Source organism: Protopterus annectens, chromosome 1.part0, assembly GCF_019279795.1.
Source record: "Protopterus annectens isolate FY-2018-M chromosome 1.part0, PAN1.0, whole genome shotgun sequence".
In the NCBI taxonomy this organism is placed as follows: Eukaryota; Metazoa; Chordata; order Ceratodontiformes; family Protopteridae; genus Protopterus; species Protopterus annectens.
Genome location: NC_056725.1, coordinates 405,472,133 through 405,484,148, shown reverse-complemented (window position 1 = coordinate 405,484,148; position 12,016 = coordinate 405,472,133). Strand labels below are relative to the sequence as shown.

Genomic DNA, 12,016 nt, shown 5'->3' with positions numbered 1-12,016 from the left:
GTTAGTTATGTGGTGTTCGAGATCCACTATCAGTTCCACCATGCAAGTTAGTTATGTGGTGTTCGAGATCCACTATCAGTTCCACCATGCAAGTTAGTTAAGTGGTGTTCGAGATCCACTATCAGTTCCACCATGCAAGTTAGTTATGTGGTGTTCGAGATCCACTATCAGTTCCACCATGCAAGTTAGTTATGTGGTGTTCGAGATCCGCTATCAGTTCCACCATGCAAGTTAGTTATGTGGTGTTCGAGATCCACTATCAGTTCCACCATGCAAGTTAGTTATGTGGTGTTCGAGATCCACTATCAGTTCCACCATGCAAGTTAGTTATGTGGTGTTCGAGATCCACTATCAGTTCCACCATGCAAGTTAGTTATGTGGTGTTCGAGATCCACTATCAGTTCCACCATGCAAGTTAGTTATGTGGTGTTCGAGATCCACTATCAGTTCCACCATGCAAGTTAGTTATGTGGTGTTCGAGATCCACTATCAGTTCCACCATGCAAGTTAGTTATGTGGTGTTCGAGATCCACTATCAGTTCCACCATGCAAGTTAGTTATGTGGTGTTCGAGATCCACTATCAGTTCCACCATGCAAGTTAGTTATGTGGTGTTCGAGATCCACTATCAGTTCCACCATGCAAGTTAGTTATGTGGTGTTGAGATCCACTATCAGTTTCACCATGCAAGTTAGTTATGTGGTGTTCGAGATCCACTATCAGTTCCACCATGCAAGTTAGTTATGTGGTGTTCGAGATCCACTATCAGTTCCACCATGCAAGTTAGTTATGTGGTGTTCGAGATCCGCTATCAGTTCCACCATGCAAGTTAGTTAAGTGGTGTTTGAGATCTGCTATGAGTTCCACCATGATGCTTATATTAAAGAGACCAACATATTGAACTGTTGCAGTTTGATTGATCCCCTCTGTAACTATGGTAGGTGTGCAGCAAGGTGTTATGTAGAGGGTTTTTTCATTACGGTAAACCACTGTCTGAGACCAAGTTGGGCAAAATATCAACTCAAAAAGGTTGTTCCCTTTGATGACAGGACCCAGTATCACCAGCTGAATCCCCCTAACTTAAGCAGGCACAAGGTGAAGGGTAGTAATGAAGTGTCAGGGGCAATTTTTGTCTAATGATCATGTATGCATTGCTAACACCTACCTTCAGGCTTTACCTCCCTTCTCAAGGATGGTATGGCCAGTTAGTCCCATGGCAAATTTCAGATTGCATATCCAGTCATCCAGGTTATTTTTAAAGGAAGATATTGAATTTTACCACTCAACCTGCAGAGGAAATTTATTCCAGAGAAGTGGGAGGTGCTGGTTGATGAATCTGTGTCTCCATCATGTTCTATTTATCTGCTGATGAAGGTTCAGGTCTTTGATTCTAGTATTTGAGGCACTAATTAATTCACTGAAATGTGGGAGGCTGAAGACCACTGGGTCTCTAATGGTATTGTAAGCAAAACACAGAGTATATAAGACAAATATTTCAGGGACAGGGATTCCAGACTTTCCTGGTAGATAAGGTTGTTAATGCCAAAGATCTTTTGTTAGGAACTTCTAGGATATTTTGAGGTCATTGATAAGTTTAGTGAGATACTGTACATACCAAAACACTAAAAAGAAAAAAAGCACTGCACTCTATAATGTACATGATCAGGGCAGAGTACATATGAATGACACCATCTTTGGACAGAGACAAAATGCCTTTGGCTTTTAGTTGTGGTAACCAACAGCAAATTAGTTAGCAAGTGCTTGAGATCCACAGTAACCGCCACTATTATGCTGTGGTTCATCACAGGAATGCAATGGACAAAGGAGAGGGGACTACAAACCCAAATGTCCAAGTTCCTAACTACTTTTTTGCTTAGTAAGGGAGTATTACCTTTACTATATGATGTGAATAATTCATATTTACTAAATGAGACAATGCTGCATTCATTAACATTCATAGCATCTTACTCTTTCTATAGAAAGCTGATATCTGAGAGCATTTTGACAATTGTACCTGCTTTGGAGTTGCATACAAATCTGACTAACCAGATTTTTGAAGAGGCACCTGCTACATGAACTATGTGGGCCCTGTCTTTTAGCCATTTGGCTTATGTGAGCAAGCTTCTCATGCAAAAAAAGAGAGAAGAGAGGGACTTTGGAGTTCAGATTATTATAAGGGGAGGAGGCCAGAGACACAGCCTTATTATAAAACAACAGCAGCAATGAGAGTGAGTTGGTTGGGGAAACCAACCAGGCTAGATATGGAGGCATGCAATCAAATAAAGGCAATATGTGAGCTGCTTCAGAAACTTTAGCTTAATGTGTTAGTGGGGTTGGGGCAGATACAGAATGCAACTTTAAGCAGATAAATGGTAAGCAGAATAAAAAAGCTCTGAAGTACAGCCTGGAACAGAGACAATTCTTTCTTGTTGACCTTCTACTACAGTTTAAGCTATCAGACTATAGAGAAATTTACAAGTAGCATTGTTTATGGAAAAATGCAATAATAAATGACCAAGGTTTAAAATCTCTTATTATGACTCATGAGCTCCATCTTATACCTCATGCTGTGCCTACATATATGCTCACAGGATAATGCAATATTCATAGTGTTGTATTTGTGTTATCCACACTAAATTACAACACAAATGCCCATACTCAGTTTATGTAAGCAAGATATTGCATGTATTGGACTTCATGCAAACATTCCCAATATCTATCTTCTTATATATTACTGCATACAGCTTTGAGTGAATAGTAACAGTGTTACTTACACATCTCAAGACATGTGTGCTCTGCATATTAGGGACACTGCAATGTTAATATTTTTACATACTGTTTGCATGTCAAGTACACAGTGTTGTAACAAAGGACATCTAATATCCTGATAATCTGTGGTCTGCTCAAGGTCATCTCTACTCTGTGTTTCATTTTTCATCAGCCGTACAACTGTGTATTTTATGTTCAGTATGCTTTTATTATACTGTTTGTAGTGGCAATTTAAATTCTCTCTCTCTGTGTATCTGTAATGACATGCACTCCTATCACTGAATCAGGCTCACAAGACATGGTATACCACAGTTTTCTTGAATAATGCTGGTGTAGAATGCACACCATTGTTTCTAAATTCTGCTTTACACAACAAACACACATGTTTTTCTAAGTATTTCCTTGTATCACTTGTTTCAGAGACAATGATCCTAAGCTTTGTTGTTAAATGTCTAGTCTACTCTGCTCCAATTTTTTTCCAAAAAAGAATTTTGAGTGTAAGAAATATCATAAATGGACAGAAAATATAAAATTAGTTTCAAGGGTTAATCATGCTTACAAAGAATGATGTAGTTTAGACTGAAAAGAAGTACTTACTTCATCCATGCCTTCAAACATTTGTCGTAGAGCTTCTTCAACCTGATTTTGTCCTGCCTAGGATTGAAATGACAATACTTTAGCTGCAATAAATGTGTCACATACATAGTCAATATAACATGAGTTCAATCATATCAGACTCATTGTTAGGTAAAGAACAATATACTGCAGTTCTGAGATACATGGCCCTAAGTTTTAGGAGCAGGGTTTAAGTGTTTTTAGTGCATAGAGTATTGCAATTACACTTTGAAAACAGAGAGAACACAGGCTTATTAAATACCTTTTTTGACATCAGAAATGCTTTTGGTAAGCACATCCCATACCCGTCAACTGTCTAGATATTTGCAGAATGCCCAGATGTTTGCTTCACATTTTTGGTGTGTACCTCATAAAATGTGTGTTTTAATGATTGATATTTAAGTTTCTGACTTCATATCCTTCAGAAAATGCATGATAATGCATGATCTTTTATTCCAATGACGTTCTAAGTGCATAAGAGCAATTTTTAAAATATATTCTTATTTATGGGCCTTTGCCCCCCTCCTATTAGTTTTGGCTTTTTCCAAATCTCTAACGGTAAGAGGTTAAGAGGTATGCCCCTCACTGCTATTAAGCTGTAGTTTCACACCAGAGCATAGCAGCTGACAGTGCCAACCAGCATAGAATAATTGTGAGAACCTAAAATCAGCTATGAAAACTGTTAGATGCTTCTCACCCCCCCCATCTACATACATGCACAAAGAAAAAAGTCTGGCAGAATGGCTAAACTTTTTAAAGCTTACTTCTGCCTACTGTCTGTGTGAGGAGCAACACTGTGTCTGCCTGTCTGTGGCAACACTGTTTTATAGCTTTCAACACTGCATTTCTACATGTTTCTTTCTGTAACTGGTATCCCATGGTGCTGCAAAAGCTGCATGCATTACAAAGAATTACAATCAAACTTCTGATCACACTTCTCAAATATCTATATTTTCTCAGATTTTTGCCTCATGTTTTTTGATCTGTTCCTCATAACATTTATGTCTTTCTGGCAAACCATTGAGGATTGAAGTCATTAAATAATTGCAGACATTTGAGTTTCGGATTTCATATGCTTCAGAAAATGCATGATAACACAAAAAATTCTAGTAACTTAATTATTATAAGAGCAATAACTCTGTCCCTATTTTTGGGCCTAAGTCCTCCCATTATTTTTCGCTTTGGCCAGATTTCTTGCAGTATGAGGTTGAGAGGTATGCCTCTGCTGACAAATCTTTTTATTGCTTCTCACCATGGATGTCAGGATTCACCTGTCAAGCTTGGTTTCTCTCTCTCCATTTATGGTGAAATCTTCAATATTTTAAATGCATAAGTTGATTATGCCAGGAGACACAATGGTAATCCCCTGTATGTTAACTAAAGCATTACTGATTTGTTTATAAAAACAGCAGTGTTCCTCCCTATATAAAATATTGTACGTATATTCATCAGTACTGAAATAATCTTGACTTTACCAGTAAACCAGAGACAAAATATGCATATACAATTCAAAGAAAGATTCATCACAGTAACACGTTAAATCCATCAAAACCCTTCTGTAAAAGGAAATGCTGTGCCACACATATCACCTAAGACAGCCACAGTGCACTCAGTGAATAAATAAATATATTTACCTAATAACGCAGAAGAAGTCAAATATTTAAGAGTGATGTTGACAATAATTGGTATGCAGTAGACCAGGCCTGTAATGCTATATACCTGCACAAAAACCCTGAATGGTTTATACAAGTTTTGTAAACAATGGATGAAGATCACATATGCTGTCATGTACACTGTGTAGGCACTGTACTCCATAAGCAAAATACATATACAAATCTCTCCTTCAGATTGTGCACAGTTCAAGATGTCTATAAAGTTGGAGTACTACTTGGTCTGAAAGGGACAGCCTATGGGTGGCAGCCACTTACAACACAAAGGGACTCTACTTATCAACATGGATTCCTCATCCATGCTTATACACTTCTCAGCATACTGACCTGCGTAATATCATAGTGCTGTTAAAACACAACCATCCAGGGCCTTTGATGAGGAGTAGAAAAATCCCTACTAGCAATTGATTTGTCTATAGCTTAGAGAAATCTGCTATCTCAATGAAATGTGTGATGGCGTTACATAATTTTGCTGCTGAGCACACACAAATAGTTGCCCACATAGCACCAAATCTCAACATTGTCATATTAAGGTAATGAACTTAGCTCTGCCATCATCATGACATCTTTATGAATCACACTTGTCCATGACTCTAGAGCAAGTGCAACAATAAACCACTACTTAAAAAGTATGGAAAAAAGTAATATTTATATATATATATATATATATATATATATATATATATATATATATATATATATATATATGGGTCTATAGTAGATCACTGAATGCTTAGATAAGCGAACAATGATTAATCAACCCCATGTAAGCGAAAGCTTACAAAACCGAACTGTCAGAACAGCGATTTTTATCCAAGGGAAAAAAAAAAATCACTGTTCCAACAAAAAAAAAAAAAAAGCACATTAAAACATGAGATTAAGTGGGGGGCTGTTTCCCCCCCACCCCCCCCCCTTAAATATACCAACTCCGACACCGCACTACAGTGCCGAAAATGGCAAAGTACCGAAGCAGCCAAGCAAATTCTTTCCCAGGGAAAGAATTCACTTACATGCCGTTTCGATATTTTGCCGTTTCATGCGTCTTCGGTCTGCAGATAGGAATCCTATATATATGCCCCATTTGGCATGTAACGTACAAAGCATCTGCTGCAATTGGAGAGATCTCAGAGGTTTCTAACAAAGAAGAAGAAGGAACTCCAGCATGTGCCATACACAGGCCAACTAAAGTACTTGTCACTTTACTCTGTACCATACAGACTTCTTAGGGGAGACTTATGCCTAGCTTACAGAGAAATCTTAGACCCAATCCTAATGAATGAACTTGCTGCATATATGTAAATCAAAACGGGACTAGGGCCACCCATTCCAGGGACCTAAATATGGCCTGTGACTTAAATAGTACATGTTGGATGGACAGATTTATCTCCCAGTGACTGCCACATCTTTGGAATAGGCTACCTATTCATGTGAAACAGAGAACACCTCTATGACACTGTTCAAAAAGAACCATAAATTCTTATTGGGAATGCTACTCACAACCCTCCTGGACATGGGCAGTCATTACTAAATGCAATCCTGGGTATTAAATAGCATTTCTATGGTCTTACATTGGGATACAAAAAGGGCTAGGCTCGAAATGACCTCTGGGTTGATAGCTTAGTAATCTCCTGTGATCCTGTTATCCTATGAAAGATTCCATTGTGCACTTTCTGTTGTATGATAATCCCTTGCCAGTCCATAATTCCTTATTCCTCCTCCAATCATGTCTTGCTTCCACAAGCATATCTGACCTTGCCAGTGGTTGTGCAGATCATAATGTATGCAACATCTATTATGTAAATATCTAGCCTATACTCCTTAAAAGGCAGATGCTCAAGACCTACACGACTTATAAGCAGAAAGGTATGTTGCATTGAATGTTTCTGTTAGGTTGCTGGAAAAATGCCTGCAAAACACAACAGCTGTAGCTGCAATAGTGACTGTTGAAGAACCCCCACTCCCTACACAATTTGGCTTCTGTACAGAAGCAAAAGGGTGCTGCACCCTTCTCAGTTTCCGAAAAAAGGAAAAAACAACCTTATGTACAGAAAGTGCTTCATTGCTGTAAATAGGTCTTTCATTATTTATTAATTTATTTACTTTCAATGGTCTCTGGCAGCTGCAGTGATCTCCTGATCATGATCCATAACATCTTGCACCTGTAAAGGGGGTTCTGACTGGTGTTGTGAAGGCTCTCCCTGCAGTTGCCAGAGAAGGATGAAAGTAAACAAGTTAATAAATAATGCAAAATCTGTTTATAGTGCTGAAGCACCTTTTCTATATAGGGCCTTGTTTTTTTATTTGTTGGTTTTCTTCTTGGGAGTTGAAGAGGATGCAGCACCGTGTGACTTCTCTAAAAAGCTGGATTCAACTTTCTTCAGCAGTGACCATTATAGCTGCAGGCAGTGTGCGTTGTGCATATTTTGCCCATGACCTAACTACAGCATTCAGCAGATTTATCAATCAAGCTGTTTACATTTGAATTTCACACTTTCTTTGTTTAGTGAGAAAAAAACAAGCTTTAAAAAATATTAAAACACTTGGTTTTTCAATGCATTTCAGTATAGTTTAAATAGGAACATGCATCTAACAGTTCACCTAAAAAACATGGTTTTGGTTTAAATGGATACTATGATGGTGAAATGGTTGTGGTGATCGATTTTTAACAAGTAATTGAAGGAGAGAGTATTGAGGATGTAAGACTGGTGTTAACAGGTTGTTAAATTGCTGAGAACAATAGCAAGTGTTGTTAGGAGAATCATATCTGTGGTTAGAAGTAGAATTTAAGGAAAAAGTAATTGAATTATAATGGGAAAAGGAGTGAGAGTGGAAAGTAGGGAAGGGAGAAAAGAGTAAGGGTGAAATGTGAGTGGTTCATTTAGAACTGAAAGTGCTGTGATTATGATAGGTGGAAATACAGAAGGGGTGGAGTTTTGTGATGTATAAACGTAGAGGTAGTTGGGGGTGGAAATAAGGGGCAGCGTAGAGCAGCAGAGTGAGTTTGAACTCTGCTAATTCTCATGCTGTTTAAAATGCTTGCACTAATAGCTTTTGGGATATGTTTGAACACCAAGTTTTACATTCACCAAGGTATAATTTGAATAAAAATCTAAGCCCTATAAAAACAAGCACTACAGTGAACATACAGATTTAGATGGTAAATCTGAAGGATGTCTCAATTGCAAGAGATGTCTTCTTGACTTTCTATAACTAGGAAGTTCTCAGTTGAAATCATTTAAGAGTAATTCACTGTATATACAAGCTCCATAAAAGCAGGCATGAAGAATAATTTACTACCCACCAGGTTTAAACTTGAGATTCTGGAATTAGGTTGGTATTTATACTAGAAAAATCTCAATAATAAGATATGAGCCTCATAAAAGAATGCTGGGTTATTGATTTTTCGATGGGTCTAAAGAAGCTTTTGTAATAGCACTTTTTAGATATCAGGTGTGGCTATTGGGGCCAGTTGTGCCCCCATATTTGCCAACCTTGTACTCCTAGAATGGGAGAGGAAATTTGTGTTTAGGTCACAGTTTTATGACAAAATTTTGTTATACGATTGTTTTTTGGATAATTTACTCATCCTATGGCAAGGGACTAAAAATGAACCTGATGAATTTGTAGAATATTTAAATCCCACAACTGATTTTTTTAGGTTTACTAGTATTTGGAAACCTGATGAGATTGATTACTTGGACATTAAATTGTTCAAGAATGAAATAAATCAAAAGTTATGCAGCACTATTTTTATAAAAAAGACCTATTCTAATAGCTTGTTGCACTTTAAGAGTTGCCACCCACCACATCAGTTGAAAAGCATAATAATTGGTGAGATTATCACGCTTTATAAGTGATGATGTGAATTCTACCAAATAACTGTACATTTTAATAAGGATGTTCATTGAGAAGGGATATCTACTGAGAATGTTGATTAAAATTAAGAAAGAAATATTGGTAAAAAGAAACACATCTTTTATCCCTTTATTGAACACCACAGTTGCCCAGACACAAACTAGACCTAAAGATACGACTACAGATGTGATGGTTTTGCATTACAATACAGATTCCCATAATATATGTTCTATTGTCAATAGATGTTGGGACACTTGTTTTGGTGTTGTGACCAAGGAACGTCTTGGCAATAAAACCTGAATAGTTTATAGTAGGGGCAGAAATATTAAGAACATTTTAGAGAGGAATTCAAAGACCAACTTAAAACCTGGGTATCATTCCCTTATGATGAAATGCAGTGCCTGTAAACTTTGTAAGTTTATTAATGATGGGCCATATGTCACTGTAGGGAATTATGATTATTCTATAAAATGCCAGGGGAAATGTAACTGCAATACAACTATGGTAGTCTATCTGGCCACCTGTGTGTCCTGCACATCTTTTTATGTTGGAAAAACTGTGCGCAGGTTAAGGGATAGAATTAGTGAACATTTAAGGGCAATAAAGAATATGGATCCACATAATGCTCTTTTTGTTTACAGTAATAAGTGTGTGAACTTTAAAAAGTTCATCTTTTTTGTGATTGACAAGGTTCAACATAATGAGAGGGGTGGTGACATTAAATTAGATGTAGCAGCAAGGCAAAGTAAATGGCAGATGAGGTTAAATGCCAGTGTTTCACCTGACTTAATGATATTATATCTCTAACTCCTGTATTGAAAGAAAGGGCTTGTTTAATTTGAATTAATATCAGTGTTTTTTTGTTTCACTCCTGGAATTATAAATTCTGATGGGTAATTGTATTTACATTTGGTCTTAGGGATTTGTTGTGTCAAAAATTTATTTTAAACTGTATTTAGTATGTTTTTTTTACTATTTATATGGCAGTCATTATTTTAAAATCCTGATTTTTAGTGATATGTCTTTAACTATGTAAACTAATTAGTGTCCTGTATTGTATGGAAGAATGTGATTGGTTGTTTATTTCACCTATGAGGGTACTTAAGCCATCATGTTGGGCTTTTTTTATAACTCTGATAATGCCAGTGGAATCCAAGGTGAAAGTACTTATTTCTTGGTTGATTTGCTACTCTGTTTGCCATTAAAACAGTTTTCAATTTCCAGCAAAGTGTTGCGACTGTCTTTCTTTAGCTTTTGGGATATGTTTGAACACCAAGTTTTACATTTACCAAGGTATAATTTGAGTAAAAATTTAAGCCCTATAAAAACAAGCACTACATTGAATATACAAATTTAGATGGTAGGTCTAAAGGATGTCTCAATGCCAAAAGATGTCTTCTTGACTTTCTCTAACTAGGAAGCTTTCAGTTGAGTAATTCACTATATATGCAAGCTCCATAAAAGCAGGAATGAAGAATAATTTACTACCCACTAGGTTTAAACTTGAGATTCTGGAATTAGGTTGGTATTTATACTAGAAAAATCTCAATAATAAGATATGAGCCTCATAAAAGACTGCTGGGTTACTGATTTTTCGATGGGTCTGAAGAAGCTTATGTAACAGCACTTTATAGAAAATGATTTCAATAAGCTACTTTATACTGGTGTAATGAAACATAAAGTTTCACATGAATTAAGCACAGAAAAAAAAGAAACTGCACTGTGGTTGAAAATAACATACCAGTTTTTCATCTCCAGTTTTGTCTTTTTCACTGAAATAGAAATATTTACACTTTGAATTTGTTAAAGTTAATTGATGGATGACAGTAAAGGATAGTGGTCTTTGAAAGACAAAAGCTCATAGGTTAACTAAGGCTAGAGGAATCCTCCCAGAAGGATCTCTTCAAATTGTAGATTATTTCAGCCAATTACATGCTACCTTCAACCTCCCCAACTATCCACTTCCAATATACAAATGGAGGAATGCACTTTAACTTGTATTAAAATATTGTAACTTTGAAGACCTGTGTTAGCCCTCATCCATTGACTAATAAAGATTTTTGGAACAAAACGTCTCTGTTTGCCTTTCTCCTCTGGATAAGAGGCTTCAGTGATAATGATTAATTAAGGTTCTTTGAATTCAGCCAAGAGTCTCTAGCTATTCTCATAGAATTATGTAGCTATGCACTATGTACGATCTACTATTTGTGATACCATGGATATTAAGAAAAATCCCTTCTAAACTGGACATTACAAGTATGGATAAATATGAATATTTTGATCACTACTAAAAATGTTGAATAATTTTTTATCATTTATTTCTCTAGTTTATACATTTATGCATTTATTTATGCAGTCATTGATAATTTGGTGCATGTGCTAGTTTAAATGTAAGTGCTTTTAAAATGTATATGAGAATTATAATCAGACATGGAATTTTCAAATAGAAAGACATAAAGGTTACACAACACATAACTGAATATTTCTGGCCTAATGTTAATAAAGCAAAACTAACCAAAATTGCATATCATTGGATCATACTGTTTACTTAAAGTAAATGTATTTGTATCCCTCATTCGGGGTCATTGTCCTCCACTACTTATGATTTGCAATTTTAAGGTTACACATGCTTAGAGAAATGAGGAACTTTCATATTCCCCCTAAACTGTTGATCCCAGGAATTTATAAATGAGTTGGTTAGATAATATGTTTACATGTAATCAGCATTTTAATGGATTGGTGTGGTGCATGTACTTGGTGTAAATGCCTGTATCCATTAGTTGACCCAGCAGAGGTAAAGCAAGCAAGGAAGAATAGGTCAGAGGTAGAGATCAGAGACATGTTGATATCCACATGGAGCTACCCCTGTTAGGGATACTTAAGAGAAATAAAAGTAAATAATTGCTAGCTTTTGCATTATAATGCACTAAACAACAGCCTTTTTAAACCACATAGTTATGTCCTTTGAAATATGTTAAGTGAGTGAGGTTAAGGAACAAATGGAAACATTCATCCTAACTCTTCATCACTGGGCAGAACAGAAATATGAACACTAGACGGTAGACATATTATAGAAGAGTGTCAGTGAACTGTAAGCTCTATGGCATC

The 12,016-nt window shown here is 36.4% G+C and overlaps 1 protein-coding gene across 2 annotated transcripts in view; it reads right to left on the bottom strand.

Moving 5' to 3' along the window:
* The window catches only part of LOC122792553 (calhepatin-like), an 80,985-nt gene that overhangs the window by 46,697 nt on the left and 22,272 nt on the right, over positions 1-12,016 (bottom strand). For both annotated transcript variants that reach the window (XM_044060274.1, XM_044060273.1), the window contains exon 3: positions 3,366-3,422. In XM_044060274.1, coding sequence (XP_043916209.1) covers positions 3,366-3,422 — 57 coding nt within the window. The remainder of the gene's footprint in view (positions 1-3,365; positions 3,423-12,016) is intronic.